Source organism: Saccopteryx leptura, chromosome 1 (genome assembly GCF_036850995.1).
Source record: "Saccopteryx leptura isolate mSacLep1 chromosome 1, mSacLep1_pri_phased_curated, whole genome shotgun sequence".
Taxonomy (NCBI): domain Eukaryota; kingdom Metazoa; phylum Chordata; class Mammalia; order Chiroptera; family Emballonuridae; genus Saccopteryx; species Saccopteryx leptura.
Window position 1 is genome coordinate 259316574 of NC_089503.1, and position 20763 is coordinate 259337336.

The 20763-nt window shown below is 49.1% G+C and overlaps 1 protein-coding gene across 6 annotated transcripts; it reads left to right on the forward strand.

The window, feature by feature from the left end:
- On the forward strand, positions 1–20625 carry NIBAN3 (niban apoptosis regulator 3). 6 transcript variants are annotated; one of them, XM_066349526.1, is made up of 15 exons: positions 1–137; positions 1722–1852; positions 4354–4479; positions 5368–5479; positions 7663–7830; positions 8420–8535; positions 8619–8723; positions 8945–9107; positions 9736–9926; positions 11387–11545; positions 13001–13117; positions 13199–13306; positions 14350–14461; positions 15804–15885; positions 20282–20625. In XM_066349526.1, the coding sequence occupies exons 1-15, from the start codon at positions 83–85 to the stop codon at positions 20529–20531; spliced, it is 1995 nt and encodes a 664-aa protein (XP_066205623.1). In that variant the 5' UTR covers positions 1–82; the 3' UTR covers positions 20532–20625. The 6 variants fall into 6 exon arrangements, with proteins under 6 accessions (XP_066205623.1, XP_066205581.1, XP_066205591.1 ...); XM_066349484.1 differs by lacking the exon at positions 20282–20625 and adding an exon at positions 17124–17938 and having other exon boundaries at positions 1722–1969; positions 15804–15887; XM_066349494.1 differs by lacking the exon at positions 20282–20625 and adding an exon at positions 17124–17938 and having other exon boundaries at positions 15804–15887.
- Positions 20626–20763: the final 138 nt, after the last annotated feature.

Genomic DNA, 20763 nt, shown 5'->3' on the forward strand with positions numbered 1-20763 from the left:
CCCTGAGCAGAGGAACCTGGGGAGACTTGGGGTGGAGAGGGGTGTCTGCTTCACTCTAGGGGATCCTGGGACAAGCAGAAGGATGGGGGGACGGTCTTCAAGCCCCCTGGACAAGCAGCAGCAGCAGCACCTGAGGGGTGAGTGGGTGTGGGGAGGGATGGGGGTAGAGAGGTGAATTCAGGGTTGTCAGATACATTGGATGCCCTATTAATGTGAATTCCAAATAAGCAATGAATAATTTTAGTATATCCCAAATTTTGCAAGAGGGCATAGGTATGCTAAAAAAAAATTTATTTGCTTGAAATTCACATTTAACTGGTATCATGTACTTTTATCTAGTAAGTCTAGTAACCCAACTCAGGGCATGGGTTTGGGGTTGGGGACATAGGTTAAGTGGGAGGTGCCCTGGGCACAGTCAGGTCTTGGGGGATAATCCTTCCAGGTGGGCAGGGATCAATAGATCCCTCTGTATGGACCTCCACCACCGAGTCACAAATCTGATTTGAGACAAAGCATGGCCAGTGCCAAAAAAAGAAAAAAAAAGAAATGGCCAGTGCCCTTCATTCTCCATACACATGGTTGAGTACTTACCGTGTGCTGGGCACTGGGAATATGATGGACTCATGATCTAGATCAGGAAAGAAGGGCAAGTTATCACTACACAAATGATTTCAGTAAGCTATAAGTGTCAGGTTTTTTTCTATAGTGACTTATGTCAAAGATTTATTTCTTCTATAGAGGGGTACAGTGGCAGGCAGGCGGATGAAAGTTAGACAACCCAAATTCTTCCATCTCATGGTTCTACCATTTGTGGCTTCTGTGCCTCAGGTAACCTCATGGCATATAAAGGCTGCTGAAGCTCCAGCCATTGAGTCCACATTCCAGGCAGCAAAATGGAATGTATCTTTTACATATAGTCAAATGAGTGCATCTTATGGGAACAGCTCGAAGAACTTGGACATTTGTGTGATCACCTCTTTTTATTTTATTTTATTTTAAGTGAGAGAAGGGGAGATAGACTCCTGCATGTGTCCCAACCGGGATCCACCCAGAAACCCCTGTCTGGGGCCAATGCTTGGATCAACCAAGCTAGCTTTGGTGCCTGTGGCCAACACTCAGACCAACTGAACTATCCTCAGTGCCCAGGGCTGATGCTTGAACCAATCAAGGCACTGGAGAGGAGAAGGCGGGGGGGTAAGAAGCAGATGATCATTTCTCTTGTGTACCCTGACTGGGGATTGAACTCAGTATGTCTGCACTGAGCCAACAGGCCAAGGCCACCTCTTAGATCAGAATAAAGAATACTTTCATCACTCCAGAAAATTTCCATGTGCTGGAAGTGAGACTTCTAAAAGATTTTGAAAATTTCTCTACGTAAGGTGGCATGGAAAACTTTTAGGTGCAATGGAACTGCTCATTATCTTGATCGTGGTGGTTTCTGGGTATGGACATATGTGGAAGCTCATTAAATTCTATGCCTTACACAATTCAAGTTTGTTGTGCATCAGTTAGAAATTAAGACAAGTCCCTTACCCACCTTCTCCCCTCCCCACGTGGATGGAAACAACAGAGGGTAAGGGTGAGTAGACTTTGGAACATGTCTGTGGAGTAGCTTTGGTGTTTGGGGTGAGGGTAGAAGCCCACCAGGTACTTCCATCCTGTTCTGCCTTCCCTGGCAGGTGGCCTGATTCAGCCACCCCATTGTCCCCTTGTCCCTGCAGGCCAGGTGGATGCCCTGCTGAGGAACTTCCTGCCCCAATACCAGGCACAGCTGGCGGCCTCTGTACTGTGGCAGATTTCCCAGGAGCTGGCGCCCCAAGAGCTGGCTGGATGCCAACTGCTGCATAGCAAAGTGGGTGCCGCAAGTGGGGGTGAAGGGCTGCTGAGTGAACGATGCTACAGGGTTGTTGGTTCAATGGTGGCCAGAAGGTGGGCCATGCCTTTGTCCTTGCTGGTGCCACAATCTGGGGTAACTATAACATTCATTGGGCTGGACGCTGGGGACACAGCTGATAGATCTTACTCTGCTCTCTGGGGCTCACAGTTTGATTTGGGAAAATGACTGAACAAATCAACATTATCATGACACAGGAAAACTTCTGATAAGTGCTAGGAAAACAAGAGGAAGAGCCCTGTTGGGTCATGGAGTCCAGGTTCATGGGGGCTTTGAGTTGAGATCTAAAGAAAGAAGGAGCCAGATCTAGAGCCCAGAATGAGAAGGGCATTCTAAGCAGAGGGCACAGCCAGTGCAAAAGTCCTGAGGTTGGAAAAAAGCTTGCTTTGTCTGCCACACTAAGGGCACAGCATGGCCACTGGATGCCCAAGTTATTGTATGTGCAGTGACCCCTGCCTGGTACACTTTCCATTCCTCCTTGTACTTTAGCTGCCACTTCTTCCTTTCTGGATTGCTATTGCCACTGCTCCCGCCTGATTCAGGCGCCTCCTCTGAGACTTCCATCCTACTGCTTCTCCAGCAAAGCCCCAGGTCACACATTAGTCATCTCCCTGGGTCTGCTTTTGAGGTAGGAACCAGGCCTGTCTTTTCTTCCTCACACCCTCACCCTGCATTCCCATGTAGTGCCTGCACATAGTTGGGTTGCAGGAAGAGTTTGTGGATGGAACAAAGGAGCCTGGAGCTGCCTGGTCCCAGTCCCACGTGTCTGCTGGGCTGGCAGTGGCACCCAGGGCCTTCACATGCCCAGTACAACTTACTCTTCACCAGCCTAGGAGATGGGTCTTTAACCAGCAAGGCAACTAAGGTACAGAAATGCGAAGTGACCTGCCTGAGGTCATATTACCAGCAAGAGGCAGAGGCATAATTTGAACTTAGAGCTCATACTCTACTGACACTGGGTCCCCTGCCCCATCAGGGCTCTGAGTTTTTCCACCTCAGATGTCTCTTCTCCCAACTATGCCTGCCCTGGGGTGGGGGCTCCCTGGTACTGTGGACACAGAGCCCCTTCCCACCCAGAGCTCTCCCTGTCCCTCTTGGGGCATCATCGGGCCCGGGCATTACCCCCACCTGCACCTTACACCACCTGCTGGTTCCAGCCACCTGGGCCAGGGCACAGCTGATAATTGGTTTCAAGCAATGTAGAGGGACTTTCCCTTGCTTCAGTTTGAACATTTTATAGAACACTTATTTTATGTTTGTATTTTATATATAATTTATACAATAAAATTTTAACAATATTTTTATGAAAATTCTTACACCTGGGAAAAGATATGGAGAATCATTATCAAATACCTGAGTTCCCACCATCCTGCCAAAGAATCAAAATATCACAATTGCAGTTAATTGATTCATCGAATATTTATCAAGCGCCAACTGTGCACCAGGCCCTGCTCTGGGACCCAGTGATGACACAAAATACACAATTCAGGTGGCCATGTAGTAAGAAGAGTAACAAAGGAGATGAAACAGGTGACAAAGAAGATGCCCCCAGCCTGAGGACAAAGTCTGGACAGAGGCCTGGCCTTTTCTCACAGTTAAACTACCTGCCCCATGGCCTAGCAGTCCCCACTTGTATCAATTAATGCTGTGTAACAATATACTACAGATCAGTAGTTTAAAACAACACATTTATTATCTCACAGTTGCTGTGAGTCAGGAATCTAGACATAGCTTCTCTGAGTCTTTTCTTTCAGGGCCCCTCACAGGCTGCAATCCAGATGTTGGCCAGGGTTGGGATCTTATCTGAGGCTCAAGTCGGGAAGGGTCTGCTTTCTTATTTATTTATTTATTTATTTATTTATTTATTTATTTATTTATTTATTTATTGTTGAGAAGCAGGGAGGCAGAGAGACAGACTTCCACATGTGCCCCGACCGACTGGGATCCACCTGGCAAGCTCTCTATGGGGTGATGTTCTGCCCATCTGGGACTGTTGCTCTGTTATTCGGCAATTGAACTATTTTAGTGCCTGAGGCAGAGGCCGTGGAGCCATCTTCAGTACCCTAGCCAACTTGCTTCAACCAAGCCATGGCTGTGGGAGGAGAAGAGAGAAAAGGGGAGGGAGAGAGGTAGAGAAGCAGATGGTCACTTCTCCTGTGTGCCTTGACCAGGAATTGAACCTGGGACATCCACATGCCAGGCTGATGCTCTACCACTGAGCCAGCCGGTTGGGGCCAAGTGTCCACTTTCTGATGAAGTGGAGATGACAGGAATATCCCGTTAGGGCCATATGGGAAATAGTTCATATTTGGAAGGGCTGCAAACAAGTGCATACTATGATTGTGCTTGATAAAAGATAAGAGTGCCACATGGAGATACCCAAGCACCCTTTACTTGGTGGTCTAAACACTGGGACACCAGCTAGTGCCCCTGACATCTGAGAGCCACTCCTCCCACAGAAGCTTCCCCAGGTCCGTGAGCACCGAGGGCTCCTGAGCCAGCTGCAGGGCCACCCGCCGCAGTGGCAGCTGATCTTCTGTGTCCTGCGTGGGGATGGCCGCCTGGAGTGGTTCAGCCACAGGGAGGTGAGTGAATGGCCTGTGTCCTTTTTGCCTCTAGAACTTGGGTTTAGGATCCCACTACCAGTTTACCCCCCTCCTTCCTTCATTATCTAGCCTGAATTGAAAGCCCCTGTGTAGCTGGCCTGGGGTGGGACATCTCCTGTTGTGCCAAGTGGGTAAACTGAGGCCCAGTCTTTCTCAGGGTCATCAGAGCTGAGGCTGAAACCATTTAGGCCTTTGTGCATCATGCCCATGCTCTGGCTGGGGAATTCATTCAGGTCACGTGTTCCTTGAATGCACTTTCCACCTCTGTGAAACGGGTGATGATGGTCTATGACAGTGGTCCCCAACCTTTTTTGGGCCACAGACTGGTTTAATGTCAGAAAATATTTTCATGGACCAGCCTTTAGGGTGGGACAGATAAATGTATCACGTAACCGAGACAAGCGTCAAGAGTGAGTTTAGACGGATGTAACAAAGGGAATCTGGTCATTTTTAAAAAATAAAACATCGTTCAGACTTAAATATAAATAAAATGGAAATAATGTAAGTTATTTATTCTTTCTCTGCAGACCGGTACCAAATGGCCCACGGACCAGTACCGGTCCGCGGCCTGGGGGTTGGGGACCACTGGTCTACAAGGCAAGAGGCTGTGATGATTCGATAAGATAATTCTGATACAGCAATAGGGACTGGCCCAGCACACAGTGGAGGTTGGGGGCTCTGTTATGGAGGAGGGGGAAAGAGGAGTGGAGGTAGAGGATTTCTCCAGCTAACCCAAAACCTTGCCCTGATGCTACTTGAGACTTGGAAGCCACAATTTAGGCCTTTCTTTTTTTTTCTTAATTTTTATTATTTCAAAAACCTTGAGCTAGGCCTTTCTCAAAGCAGTTATTTGGATACTTTTTGTAGGAATATGAAAATGGGTGTCGTCCTCTGGGATCCACAGCACTGACAGGGTACACAGTCCTAACTTCCCAGCGTGAATATCTCCACCTGCTGGACACTCTCTGTCCAGACTCCGGTAAGCCAACTGGAGATGCCAACAGCAGGTTTCTCTGCTTCAGTGCTATTGACATGGGGCCCAATCATTTTTTTTTTATTTTTTATTTATTCATTTTAGAGAGGAGAGTGAGAAACAGAGAGAGAGAGAGAGAGGAGAGACAGAGAGAGAGAGAGAAGGGGGGGAGGAGCTGGAAGCATCAACTCCCATCTGTGCCTTGACCAGGCAAGCCCAGGGTTTTGAACCGGCGACCTCAGCATTTCCAGGTCAACGCTTTATCCACTGCGCCACCACAGGTCAGGCGGCCCAATCATTTTTGCAGTGGGGGCTGCCCTATGCCCTGCAAGCTGTTGAACAGCACCCCTTGTCTCCACCCACTAGGTGCCAATAGCAGCCCCATCCCAAGTGGACAACCAAATGTGTCTCTAGATATTGCCAAGTGTCCCTTGGGTGGCAGTGTTGTTTCTGGGTAAGCATCCCAGCTCTAGAAAGAGAAACACACACTCTCATCAGAGTGAGAAGTAGGTCGCTGGACCAGAATCAAAGTGGCTAAAGGCACAAACAAAACCTGGTGCCACCTGACCAGGCGGTGGCGCAGTGGAAAGAGCGTTGGACTGGGATGCGGAAGACCCAGGTTCGAGACCCCGAGTTTGCCAGCTTGAGCGCGAGCTCATCTGGTTTGAGCAGAAAGCTCACCAGCTTGGACCCAAGGTCGCTGGGTTGAGCAAAGGGTTACTCGATGTGCTGAAGGCCCACGGTCAAGGCACATATGAGAAAGCAATCAATGAACAACTAAGGTGTTGCAACAAAAAACTGATAATGCTTCTCATCTCTCTGTCTCTATCTGTCTATCCTTCTCTCTGACTCTGTCTCTGTAAAAAAAAAAAAAGATTTAAAACCTGGTGCCATCAAGCATGTGAGGAGATGGGCCCTGGTGGGTAGGGAAATCATACAAACTTGCTGTATTGTTCAGTGCAGCGTTTCCAGGAGGGTTCTCACTTCCTCACTCCCTTCTTCCATTCTCTTTTCCTTCCTCCTTCTTTCTCCTTTTTATCTTGCTTCCTCCCTCCCTCCCTTTCTTTTTCCATTACCCTTTCTCCTCTCCCTCCCCTGTCCTCTTCTCCTTCTCTCCCTTTTTTCTTCCCTCCCAGGACACACTGTGCAGGAACAGGGAAAGGAACATCTTAACTGGGCTGGATGCATCTGATGAGGGTCTGAGTTATCTCACTGAGTCTGTCCAGCAGGCAGCCCCATCGCTAACTACTTCATTCGACAGATGCACACACTGAGGCTGAGGACTATCATACAATTAGTGAGGGTCAGAGCCACAATTGTACCCTTTGCTTCACTGAGGATCTGCCTTGCCACTAAATGATGCAAATGCAGCAAAAAGAACAGTCTACAGAAATGTTAGGATGTTGCAAACATTGGGATCCACTCACACACCCATACTTGGGGTTGATTAACTAAATTATGACTGGTGGTATCCCACACATATGCAGGAGCAAAAAGGCTGCTTACAGACCAGAAAACCCCATGTTGTCACAGCAGTGCATCCCATGCAGCTTTGTGCAGATTTTAATATCTGGAGTAATGTCCCCCAAACTGTTAGTAGCTATTATTATCCCTGGGACCTGTGGTTGAAGGGCTGGGATAACCAGGAACTTCTACCTCTTAGGTTATTGTATTTAACTTCAGTTTGTATGTATCACTCTGGAAATCAGAACAAAACACTGAGGACTTAGGAGACCCCAAATAAATTAACCAGAACTAAATTCACTCATTGTGTCCTCCAACCATTTTAGAGGACCAGAGAGATGAAATCTATGCCCTACAGACAGAAAATAGTTTAGCCACATTTGAACCTGGGCATGCCTGGCTCCAGCACCCCACCAAAAGCTGGGCCCAGATCACATGTCAACTAGGTTAGGTTATTGGTGGCTGCCCAGGCCACTGTGTTGAGAAGGATGCAGAGGCTAGGAAACAGTGCTGGGATGAAGTGTTCATGCCTGACCTGGCACATCTTCCCCTGAAACTGAGCTATAATAAGGATACTGTGGCTATAGTAGCATTGATCACCCATATTGAGCAAATTCTCATGCCAGAGTCTCCTCTAAGTATCTAATGGTTATTTTCTCCTAGTGAATGAATGCTTGTAGAGCAAATGAATGAGTGAAGATGTGACCTCCTCTGTCTGCTTTCAGGCGAACATACTCTGGAAGAGTCTGACTCCCTCCTGGAAATGCCTGTGAACTTTCCCCTGTTTCTGCAGCACCCCTTCCGAAGGCATCTCTGTTTCTCTGCAGCCACAGCAGAGGCTCAGCGTGCATGGAGGCTAGCCCTGGATGGCGGCATCCGGCTTCGTGGCACAGGTGGGTCCCAGGGAAGGTCAGGCAGTGGTGGAGCACAGGGTCTGGGGTCAGAGGACTGTGCCCCTGTTGGCTGTGGGACCCACTTTAAGTCTCAGTTTCATTATCTATAAAATGGGTTGTGGAAGTAAGTAGATAGGATAGGGTTGTGATGGGGACACAGCTATGTGGAAGCTTCCTCTCAGGGATCAAGGAAGGCTTCTCAGAGGAGAGGGTGTCGAAGGTGAGGTCTGAAAAAGATGAAGGGCCAACCAGGTGATAAAGGGAAACAGAACCAACACACACAACTGGGCAGGTTGTTGACTGAAGGTACCTAAATGGAGAAGCAGTGGGGACTGCAATGCATCCTGATCTATAACTGCCTTTTCCTACATTGTATAAAGGGTACTAATGGGCTGATGATGGTCTTGGGGGAGCGTTTTCCCTGCGGAGGGCACTTCTTGAGCAAAGGTCTGGAGGTGGGTGAGACCTGGGTGTTTGGGACCTGGTGAGGAGGCGGAGGGCTTCCTTCCTCTTAGGCAGATGAGGAGCAGACAGATGAGAGAGCCGGGGAGGGGTAGTGGGTATTGAGGAGCCGCCCCTCCACCCCCAGTCCTACAGCGAAGTCAGGCCCCCGCTGCGCATGCTTTCTTGGATGCCATACGGCTCTACCGGCAGCACCGAGGCCACTTTGGCCACGACGACATGACGCTGGGCTCGGACGCCGAGGTCAGTGCTGCGCAAGGCCGTACCGGGACCCCCCCAGGAACCCTCTGGGCCTTCAGCAGAGCCCATGGTCCCCTCTCTTGCAGGTGCTGACCTCAGTGCTGATGCAAGAGCTGCTGCCAGCGCTGCGTGCCCAGATCCAGCTGAGCTTGCGGGGGACCGGCCGAGCCAGGGCCTGGGCCTGGACCGAGGTATGAGCAGGATTGCAGAGGTGGGGCTGGGAAACATGGGGGCCGTGGGGCGGGGGGCCCCGGACCCGGGCACCCAGCTTCGCTCTCCCCTCGACTGTCGCCTAAACTCTCTCACCATCTCTCGTGTCTGCGTTGCTCTCTCCATCCATCCCTCCACCCCACCTCAATCTGCTGTCTACCGCGCTCCTGGCCGGTGGGATCCCTTGGGCTGGTCCGGGCAGCTCCTGGATGCCGTTCACGCCACCATCCTGGCCGGGGCCTCCGCGGGGCTCCGCACCTTCCAACCCAAAAAAGACGAGCTCCTCGCAGCCCTGGAGAGGAAGATCCGCCCAGATGTGGACCAGATGCTGAGGCTGCGGGAGCACGTGGCAGGGAAGCTGCGGGGTGAGGCCCGGGGGACGGTGCTTGGCGAGGTGTGGCCTAGGTGGGGGCGTGGCCTGGAGGGCGTGGCCTGGGCAGGGAGGAACGCGGTTGGGGCCTGAGAGGAAAAAGGGGAACAGGGTGGGTGAAAGGGGCGGGGCCTAGAATCTGTGACTATAAGACCCTGCAAGAGGAAGCCTGGAGAATGAAAGGGCGAGGTTTGAGGGGTGGGCACTAATTGGGAAAATGAGCGTGGCCTTTAGGCTGTGACTTGACGGGGCGGAGCCATATAAACTGGGTCCTGGGGGGGGGGGGGGGAATGGAGCGGGTGAGATCTGGTCCCGAGGTCCCGAGAGGAGGCATTAGCAGTGGCTTGTCTGATCCGGGTTGTTCAGTCAGATGGCGGAGGTGGCTCCCATTCCACTCAGTTATAGAAAGAATCAGGGTGGAATCCGGACTCTGTCTTCCCGGCATACACCTCTGAGAGCACCCCACCACACTCAAAGCCTTGGTTTCTCAGTAAAATGGGGTAGAAAGGGTGCTTGGAGTCCGTGTTCTGACCACCTCACACTGTAGAGCCTAGGGTCTTTCCACGATTCCATGTGCGGAACACCTTATGAAGGAGATCCAAGCCAGTGTTTTCCATTTACAGCCGTAGTCCAGGGCCCCCTGGAGTTGTGTCTGCGCAGAAAGGTGGATGCGCAGCTGCCCCGGGTCACGCAGATGCTACTGAACACCGTAGAAGCTGCACTTGCAGCGGTGCAGACCCTCCTAGTCCAAGGCATGGACCGCCTGTCTCGCAACCTGCGTAGGAGTCCCTCTGGTGCCCGGCTGCGGAAGGAGGTGAGCTGTAAAATTGGTGAAGTGTTCACTGGGCCCAGTGTTAACTTCATAGAAGAGTTGCGTGAACTTTGCATTTTTCTTGTTTGACAACCTTCTCTTTTGAAAAACCTTCTCCAAACTTTTTTCTAGGCTATTTTTTAGTTATTGTAGACCATCATGCTATGGTCATTGGGGCCCAGTTTAAAACGTGGGGGAAAAGAGTAAAATGACAAAAGTAGCACTTAGTAATATCAGTCTGGAGTCACCTTTACCCCAGACTCTTCCTCCTGCCATTCTTCTGTTTAACCAGAGCCCATCCTGTCCCCAGAGAATTCAGCTCCATGCAGGTCAGCTCAGTTCTTCTGATATTAAATGAATGCCTACTTTGCATTAGGAAACCATCAATTCCTTTAGTATCCATTTTACACTTGATCTTAGCCAAAAGGTCAAGAAGGGATGTGCATCCATTTTATAATCACCTTCTCCAGGAACTTTCCCTGGCCCCTCTCTGCATCTGCAGCTGCATGTGCTCCCCTCCTCATGAAGGCATTTACACCCACTGTGGTTGCTTGTCTACAGTCTGTCTCCCCCAACTTTCCTTGAGCTCCTTGAGAGCACAGATGGTGTTGAATTTACTCTACTTATGCAGGCCTGGAGCCCAGCACAGAGAGGCCATCGGGGTGTGGGAATAAGTGCCACAGGGCTGAGTGTGCCCATTTCCCTTCAGTCATGCCAGCACTGCATATTGTCATTTTTCTATGTTTTACCATTTTGTATCCATCACATTATACCTCACTGTTACTTTCATTGTGCATTTTTGTGGTGATAACTGAGGTAGGATGTGTTTCCATTTGTGCTTTTCCTTTGATAAATTGGCTGTGGGGTGCTTGGCCCTGCTTTTCTTCTTTCTTTTCTTTTTTTTTTTTTTTTTAAGATTTTTATAGCAGGGGCATGGGGGACAAGAAGTAGTTGCTTCACTCTAGCTGTTCATTGGTTGCCTGTTTTATGTGCCTTGACCAGGCAAGCCCAGGGTTTCAAACTGGCGATCTCAGCATTCCAGGTTGATGCTCTATCTAGGGGTTGGGAAACTTTTTGGCTAAGAGAGCCATGAACACCACATATTTTAAAATGTAATTCCATGAGAGCCATACAACAACCCGTGTATGTTACGCATTACCCAATAAAAATTTGGTGTTGTCCCAGAGGACAGCTGTGATTGGCTCCAGCCACCTGCAACCATGAACATGAGTGGTAGGAAATGAATAGGTTGTAATACATGAAAATGTTTTCTATTTTTAACGTTATTACTTTTTTATTAAAGATTTGTCTGTGAGCCAGATGCAGCCATCAAAAGAGCCACATCTGGCTCGCGAGCCATAGATTCCCGACCCCTGCTCTATCCACTGTGCCACCACAAGCCAGGGCCCTGCTTTTCCATCAGCTGACAGTGTTTTTCTCACCTGACTGCCATTGGAACACAGGTTTACTCATTTGGTGAGATGCCATGGGATCCAGAGCTGATGCAGACTTGCTACTGTGAAGCTGAGCCAAGCCAGGGCCGACTAGGGTGGTTAGTGGTGCCATTTGGCTTCCTTGGAGCAAGAAGTCTGGTGTTTGGGGTTCAGGATCTTGCACAGCAGGTGAGGATGTGTTAGGCTGGGAGGAGGGGAGTCAAGGGCAGCAGCCTCCATTGTGTAGGTGTCAAGTGTGTGCTGGGGAGATCATGGTAATGGACACTGACCTGGCCTTCCCTTGCTGGGCTCCTAGGGTCCTATAGACATGAGCCCATGACCAGGCAGTGAACAGGGCTGTGGTGGGTATGTACAAGGTGCTATGGGAGCCCTGAGGAGGTGCCTGGTCTATCTCAAGGGTTGGGAGGACTTCCAGGAGGAGAGGACTTCTAAGCTGGAGCAGAAGTGGGAGAAATGGGGTTTGGGGCATATCCTGGGTAGAAGGATCAGTGTGTATAAGTGCTAGGAAGTGAGAAAGCATCTTTGTCTTTGGGGAAAATGAAGCAATTTAGAGACATTGGGTTGTAGGTTTCAAGGGACGGCAGACTAGGTAGGAGATGTGCCAGTGAGGTGGGTGGGCAGATGGGTCAGGGCCCTCTGTATGGGGCTAAGAGGGTGGGCTCTGTCCCAAGGGCAATGGGGAGCCACAGCTGGTGTGTGACCAAATTCAAGGTTAAGAAGCCCTGCCTGTGTTGGGGAGCATGGGCTGTCAAGGGCAGAAATGGAGGAGGCCTGAACTAGTTGGGTGATGTTGGTGGGGAAAAGCGTGTTTTGCAGACCAGGGGAATGAAACCTGCTAATAGATATGGTAAGTGAAAAGGAGACGGAAGGCCTGGCCGGTTGGCTCAGTGGTAGAGCGTCGGCCTGGCGTGCAGGAGTCCCGGGTTCAATTCCCGGTCAGGGCACACAGGAAAAGCGCCCATCTGCTTCTCCACCCCTCCCCCTCTCCTTCCTCTCTGTCTCTCTCTTCCCCTCCCGCAGCCAGGGCTCCACTGGAGCAAAGTTGGTCCAGGCGCTGAGGATGGCTACATGGCCTCTGCCTCAGGCACTAGAATGGCTCTGGTTGCAACAGAGCAACGTCCCAAATGGGCAGAGCATCGCCCCCTGGTGGGCATGCCGGGTGGATCCCGGTCGGGCGCATGCGGGAGTCTGTCTGACTGCCTCTCCGTTTCCAACTTCAGAAAAATACAAAAAATAATAATAATAAAATTAAAAAAAAAAAAAGGAGATGGAGATTGAGAAGACCCACTGTTGCTAGGCATAGCTGTTCAATTTGCTTACTGTTCAAGAGTATGCAGCTGATGAAGCTAGACTCTGGCTGGCTCTCGGCTCCCAGGTTGGGCACCCTGACACTATCCTCCAGAGGGGAGGGTGCTGTCTACCAGTTTGCACATAGGTCCTCACTGACTAGATGATCCCTAGGTTCTGTGAGGAAGAGGTGCTGTTTCTTGAGAAAAGAAGGAGGCTGAGGGAGTGGCTGGTAGGGACAGACTGGATGCTGTGAAGTTGTCAGTTGGGCAGGAACAAAGCCAATAGGCTGGAGAGTAGACTACTAGGGAGTCATCCCAGGCCCTCCTCCCACAGCTCATGGCCGATGCTGTGGCCACCTTCCTGCAGTTGGCTGACCAGTGTCTGACCATGACCCTGGACTGCAACCAAGCTGCCCAGCAGCTGGAGAAAGTCAGGGGACGTGTGCTGAAGGTGAGGTCCATGGGGAGGACACAGTGATGGGCCTGGGTGCCCAGATGGCTACTGGACTGGCCACAATGTGTATCAATGCAGAAGTTCCAGTCGGACAGTGACTCAGCACAGAGGCGATTCATCCGCAGGTGGCAGCTCTGCATCCTTTTGCCCTTTGTGCTAAGCCAGCTGGAGCCAAGCTGCAAAGAGGTGAGTGAATGGGCACATACAGGTAGGTCCTGCAGGGTACCCCAGCATCCATGTCTCTGTATAAAGTGGGCAGAGTGCTTGTTCCCTCTCAGAGCCACTGTGGTCATTTGTTCCCTGAGCTCTGTGGCTCCACTGGGCTCCCACATGATGACAGTGGTCAATATCTGATGACAGTGCTCAATATCTATCACTTGAGAGCTGAAGTGAGGGCACATGCATTATATACTAGCAGGTGACACAGGTTTCAGAGAAGGGAGGAGGCAAAGAAGGAGTGTGCGTGTGTGTGTGTAGGGGTTGCTGTAGTCACGGAGGCTCTTCCTGAGAAGATGACATTTGAGAGGCAGTGAGCTGAAGTCATGAGCCATGTACTGGGGAAGGGCATTCCAGACAGAGAGCACAGCATGTGCAAAGGCCCTGAGGTGGGCCTGTGCCTAGTGTATTAGTGGAATAGTCTGCCTGGAGGTCAGTGATTGAGGTGGTGAGAAAGAGATGAATGGTGAAGTCATGGGCCTGGCCACACAGAGCTTAGGAAGACCAGGCAGAGGTTGGCCTCAGATGCTAATAGGCTCCTCTAGAGGAAGTGGCTGTGGGGGAGTCCTTGAAGAGACACCTGTGGTATTCCTATTGAAGTGGGATGTGCTTTGTTTCATCAATCTGCAAGCAACCCAAAGGAATATGGGTCAAAGAGTCTATTTTATTTTATTTATTTATTTACTTATTTTAATTTTTATTTTTATGAAGCTGGAAACAGGGAGAGACAGACAGACTCCCGCATGTGCCCGACCGGGATCCACCTGGCACGCCCACCAGGGGGCGATGCTCTGCCCCTCCGGGGCGTCGCTCTGTTGCGACCAGAGCCACTCTAGCGCCTGGGGCAGAGGCCAAGGAGCCATCCCCAGCGCTCGGGCCATCTCAAAGAGTCTATTTTAAAGATAAGGAAAGTAAGGCTCAAGGCCACCCAAGAACTTAGGGTCAGGGCTGGAGTTGGCATCCACAAGGCAGCCTGCTCCTCCAGCCCAGCCCCTCACCCACCTCCATTCCAGGAGCTGCCTGAGTTGGAAGGGGATGTTCTTGCTGTGGGCAGCTCTGCCCTGACCATCGAGGGTATCTATGAGGATGTCATCCGGGAGGTCCTGCTGCAGAGAATAGATGGAGGTAAGCCCTATCACTCATGGCTCAGAGAGCCTGGTGACCTATGGCTATGTATGCTGAGCCCTACCATGGTCTCCATTGCCTTACTTTCTTGAATACTAGCCTTTCGACTGAGGGTCTGGACTGGGACAGAGGTAGACAAGCCTAGAGGGACTGATAGAAGCTCCCGGGATGAGGGCATTGGAATGAGGCTCTCAGGGGTGTGTAGGACCTCCCAGGATCAGTGGAAGGAGGCAAAATTTAAAAAGTGCAGATAGACATTCACATTTAGTCATTCAACAATCACTGCCTCTATATCTGTGGGCTAGCATTGAGATCCCAAGAGTTCTTGGACTTGGGGTAGGCCTTTCCAGATCTCCTGCCCTGGGAAAAGGTTCTAGTACCATCTTCTTCCTTCTGCTTGTCTGTTCACTCGTGACCCAGTGTCTGTGACCATTGAGATGTGTGCATTAACCTGGGGCTGATCAGTATACAATGGCAATTCAGGAAATGTCACCTCATCCACATGGCTGACATAGAAGGAGGGAAAGACAACAGAAGGAGAGGAGGCTGGAGGCTTCTGAGGCAGATGTGCCGGGGCTTCAATGACAGAAGAATTTGGATTTTGGGTAGGCAACAGGGAGTGATAGAGGGTGTGTGAGCAGAGGGAGACAGTGGCCAGGCTGAAAATAAGGGAGGAGGCTGAGGGCATGGTCCTGGGGAGAAATGATGGGCCCAAGCAGGGGCTGCCACCAAGAGCCCAGTGATGGGGAGGAGGTAGGAATAGAGGTGCCAGAATTGCTGACTTGGATGTCACCAAGTACACAAGAGGGACCACAACATGGGGATGGAGTGTAGAGAAAGAGGAGGCATCCTAGAGAGCCTGTATTTGAAAGAGACAAAGGAAAAAGAGACAAATGGAGCAGTTTAAGAGGTGACAGCAGGTTTCGGGGAGCCATGAAGGGTAAGGATGTAGGCTCCATTTGTGGGTAGCTAAACAAAAAGAAACGAATTCCCTTGAATAGGGGACACTTTAAATGGCAACAGGCTATTCTCTGATTGGAAAAAAAATCCAGAAACACCTCCATTTCCAGAGGTTTTCCAAGTCCTTAATGGATTTGTGGCATTTGCTTGGAGTGCAGTGTTGTGAGGTAAAACTGGTAGCATCTAGCTCAGTGAAGATATTGGGAATCTGCTAGTTATGTCTGTTGTGGCATAGGAATGGAGAGAGGCTTATATAAGCCGCTGATTTAGGCTTCCTGGTTGAGCCATTTCCCCCATCCTTTGCCCATGTGTGAAGAATGAATGGAAGCCCTTTGATACTGGGACTTCTCTGGTGGATATAGAGGGTTATCTGTTATTTTAGAATTGAAAAAGGCCCTCAGTACCAGCTATGTGTCCTGTGATCTGGATGGCTGCTTGGAGGCCCCGTGGAACCAGGCGGGAGCAGGTGAGGACCTCACTGGTTCTTGGGCCATGCCAGTGAATTGCTGGGGGCAGGAGGGTCTTTGCAGTGTGTATGGGATGGTTAAAGTGTAGCTTCCTGGATGGAACAGCATCTGCCTGTCCCCTGATGTGGTTGGTCTGGCCAGGCTCATGGTGAAGAAGGGCAGTGTGAATACATGGAGTGTGTTGGAGCCACAGAGAGACCCTCTAAGCACAGGCTCTGACATGCACATGAATTTGTGTCCCATCTCATCTGGCCAAAACTCAGTGAAGCGTTTCCCAGAAGCTACTAGTTCCCAACACTGAAAGGAGAGATTGTGATGATGGGAACCGTGGGTTTACCATGAGCAGTGGCTCTGTCAGATGGTAGCAGAGGTTTTAGAGTGGCTCACAGCTCCCTGGGGAACTGCTGCTATGGAAGCTTGGGAACCCACCCAGCTAAACTTCTCCCATATTCTTCATCCACAGAAATTCTGAGATAATAGATGTGTGGTATTTTCATCTGCTAATTTTGGGGATCATTTGGGCAGCATCCTGTAGCTAGTTGCTACAGATAAACTAATGAATATTTACACTCACTGGGATGAACGAAGATTAAGCAGTTTTCCAAAAACTTCTGGATGTCAGAATGTTTTGTGATTTGCAATTGACAGTGAGAGATTGTAGATGAGCTCCTTAATCTATTATATTTAACTAGAGTCTAAGTGATGATGCATTTTGCTTCTAGTCTTTCCTCTAGCAAGTAATGCCACAGGTGATGACCTCATACATACTTCTCAGGCAAGTGCAAGTCTTTCTGGGTAAATCCCCCAATGTGAAATCTCATGGTTTCCAGTATGTGTGCTTGTCTTTCCAGCAGTGGTCTCCAGAGCTCTCTTCATTAGTGTGGTCCCACCTGGTTGCTGCCCATCACCTGTGTGCATGTGGCCCATTTCCCCACAAGCTGAATGGGTTGTCAGCTGACTCAGAATTTCTCATAAGAATCTGGGTGGAAAATGGTGTCTTGGCTTCATTTAAATGAGCATATCTTTTTGGAGATGAAGATAAGCATTTTTTCATGCGTTTAGGAACTGTTTTTTAGCTCCTCTGTGAAGCTGTTTCTATCCTTGGCTCACTTATGTTTTAGATGCTTATAAATTGAGTTTTTATTGCTAATGTTCCATTTACTGAACATTTATTATATGCCAGGCATTTAATATGTCTAATATTTTGGCATCCTATGACAATTTCTGTTTTATAGATGAGCAAGCTGGGGCTCAGAGAGGGACTTGCTCCAAGCAGCCAGGCTCCAGCACTAAGGTCCAGCCACTTTGCCCACTGCCACCTCCAGGAATGTTCAGGAGCTGAGTCTGCCTACAGCTATCTTCATTTCCAATGTCTACTAGTGGAACTTCTGAGTCATATGAACCATTTCAAGGCTCTTGTAGCCACCTCACCGCTACCTCACTCCTGTTCTGAAGGGCTGTGCCTTTTTGTATTCCCACCAGCAGTGTTTGTGCATATTCTCCAAATCCTTTCCAAACTTTGGAATTTTCATAAAAGAAAAATGGTCAATTAAATAGGCACATGCATTTTATTCTTTTATTTTGAAAATTTGGGGGGGATGCCAATAAAACTTTTTTTACGAACAGACTGCGGGTCTTGGTGGTTTCCAAGTTTCTACTCTAAAGCAGCTGGAACTGAGGTGCAGTGAGAAACCCATGCAAAGGAGGGACGTGTTCCATTCACAAGATGATGAGGGTGGAGGAAGCAAAAGGTTTCCAATACGAACCCCTGATGGGGCTGTTCCAGTTGGAACCCTAAAGTTTGCGGCCAGGGCAGGTGCTGCAAACTGAGGTCTTCTCTCTGTTCTCTGTGCACATACAGCTTCTCACCTCGGCAGCAACCCCATGTAACACACCCCGGGGTGAGTAGTAGAGGGACTTACTACTTCAATGGTGGTTAGGCTCCTTCTGGGCCAAGGTGGAAAGCCAGCTGGTGTGACATCAACTGCTGTCACATGAGTTTGGGCTTTCTGGGAAGGTCACCAGTTTTCCAGTCAAAAACATTCTTTTTTTATTTATTTATTTTTTTTATTTTTTTTACAGAGTCAGAGAGAGGGATAGATAGGGACAGAGAGAGATGAGAAGCATCAATCATCAGTTTTTCGTTGTGACACCTTAGTTGTTCATTGATTGCTTTCTCATATGTGCCTTGACCATGGGCCTTCAGCAGACCGAGTAACCCCTTGGGTCCAATCTGGTGAGCTTTTTTTTTTTTTTTTTCTCAAGCCAGATGAGCCTGCGCTCAAGCTGGTGACCTCTTGAACCTGGGTCCTCCGCATCCCAGTCCGACGCTCTATCCACTGCGCCACCGCCTAGTCAGGCTCAAAAACATTTTTTTTTTTTAAGATCATGGTTTTTATTTATTTATTTATTTTTAACAGAGACAGAGAGAGAGTCAGAGAGAGGGATAGACAGGGACAGACAGACAGGAGTGGAGAGATGAGAAGCATCAATCATTAGTTTTCGTTATGCTTTGTGACAGTTGTTCATTGATTGCTTTCTCATATGTGCCTTGACCATGGGCCTTCTGCAGACCGAGTAACCCCTTGCTTGAGCCAGTGACCTTGGGTCCAATCTGGTGAGCTTTTGCTCAAACCAGATGAGCCTGCGCTCAAGCTGGCGATCTCGGGGTCTCGAACCTGAGTCCTTCTGCATCCCAGTCCGAGGCTCTATCCACCACGCCACCGCCTGGTCAGGCCTCAAAAACATTCTTGAAGCTGTCCATTAACGGAGGGAGACTTGGCATCTGGGAAGATATGTTCTTGGTTCTGCATCTGGAGCCCAGGAGCCAAATAGCATGATTGTCCAGAACATCATGAAGATGTCCCACAGGGCAATAAAGATTCGGAAATACCTGAGGCTCAGTAAGAACTTCCAGATGTTGTCACCATAAAAGCAGATGTCTGCAATCATCCTTATGGCTGTTGAATTTCTTTTTCTTTTCTTTCTTTCTTTCTTTTTTTTTTAATCCATAAGAGGTGGGAAGGCAGAGAGACAGACTTCCACATGCATCTTGACCGGGATCCCCCTAGCAAGCCCCTATGGGGTGATGCTCTGCCCATCTGGGACCACTGCTTCATTGCTTGTCAACCAAGCTATTTTAGCGCCTGAGGTGAGGCCATGGAACCATCCTCAGCACCTGGGGACAACTTGCTCGAACCCTTCTACTATGTGCCCTGACCGGGATCAACCCTGGGACTTTTAAATTTTTTTTAATTTAATATTTTTAATTTATTCATTTTAGAGAGGAGAGAGACAGACAGACAGAAAGGAGGAGCAGGAAGCATCAACTCCCATATGTGCCTTAACTAGGCAAGCCCAGGGTTTTGAACTGGTGACCTCAGTGTTTCCAGGTTGACACTTTATCCACTGTGCCACCACAGGTCAGGCCAACCCTGGGACTTTTACACGCTGGGCCAATGCTCTTCTGCTGAGCCAACCGGTCAGGCCTGTTAAATTTCTTTGATGACTAAAATGAATCTAAAAATATGTTTACTGGCCATTTTATATGTTTGTGTTTTTTTAAACTGAATTGTCTGGCCTGACCAGGCAGTGGCGCAGTGGATAGAGTGTCGGACTGGGATGCAGAGGACCCAGGTTCGAGACCCAGAGGTCACCAGCTTGAGCGCAGGCTCATCTGGTTTGAGCAAAACTCACCACCGTGGACCCAAGGTTGCTGTCTTGAGCAAGGGGTTACTCAGTCTGCTGAAGGCCCGTGGTCAAGGCACATATGAGAAAGCAATCAATGAACAACTAAGGTGTTGCAATGCGCAACAAGAAACTAATGATTGGCCTGACCTGTGGTGGCGCAGTGGATAAAGCATTGACCTGGAAATGCTGAGGTCGCTGGTTCGAAACCCTGGGCTTGCCTGGTCAAGGCACATATGAGAGTTGATGCTTCCTGCTCCTCCCCCCTTCTCTCTCTCTGTCTCTCCTCTCTCTCTCTCTCCCTCTCTCTCTCCTTTCTAAAATGAATAAATAAAATAAAAATTAAAAAAAGAAAAAGAAACTAATAATTGATGCTTCTCATCTCTTTGTTCCTGTCTGTCTATCCCTCTCTCTGACTCTCTGTCTCTGTAAAAACATACACACAAAAAAACAAAAAAAACCACCCTGAATTGTCTGTTCATGGTCTTATCTACTTTTTTCTTCAGAAGATTTAATCTTTTTCTTACTAATCTCTGATAATTCTGTATATATACAGACTGCTCACAAAAATTAGGGGATATTTCAAAATGAATATGAAGCTATAAAATATCTCCTAATTTTGTGAGCAGTTTAAGGGTATTAGCACTGTATCCTGGTTACAGGTATTTTTTTCTCAGCTTGCTGTGGGCTTTTGGATTTGTTTACTTGCTCCAAATTTTAACTTGGTATCAAGTTTCTTTGCTCAGAGAACTTTTACTGACTTCCCTCTGCTTGCCAGAAAAGTCATCTATCTGTCCACTGGAGGTTGGCAGCTTCCCCACATCACAAGCCTTCCAGCTGCTTCTGGAGCAAGTTCCAGAGGGATTTCTCCAATATTCTTCTCGGTTCAGCTTTCAGAGGGGTCCTGCGCGGTCCACGGGGAGATGATTGCCTCCCGTTCTGTCCTGGAGTTTTGAGCCTCCCCCAGGGGAATAAGACTTTCCTTACATTTCCTGACTTTTTCCCTTCCACCATCCTTTTTCTGAGATACATTTGTACTTCACAGCCTTGTCCTGCTTGTTTTTCTTTCTCTTTCCTGTTACATCAGAACAGCAAGAAACAGACATTTTTGCCACACAATTAAGTAGCCAAATTAAGGATTCTTTATTTTAAAGGAGTGTTGCAAGGAGCTCTAAGTCATTTAAATCA

Bases quoted from the DNA above. Each gene is read 5' to 3' on its own strand.
- NIBAN3 (XM_066349526.1), top strand. From the start codon at position 83: ATGGGGGGACGGTCTTCAAGCCCCCTGGACAAGCAGCAGCAGCAGCAC. The intron at 8,536-8,618 runs GTCAGTGCTGCG...CCTCTCTTGCAG, and splicing joins CGCTGGGCTCGGACGCCGAG to GTGCTGACCTCAGTGCTGAT. The intron at 14,462-15,803 runs GTAAGCCCTATC...CTGTTATTTTAG, and splicing joins GCTGCAGAGAATAGATGGAG to AATTGAAAAAGGCCCTCAGT.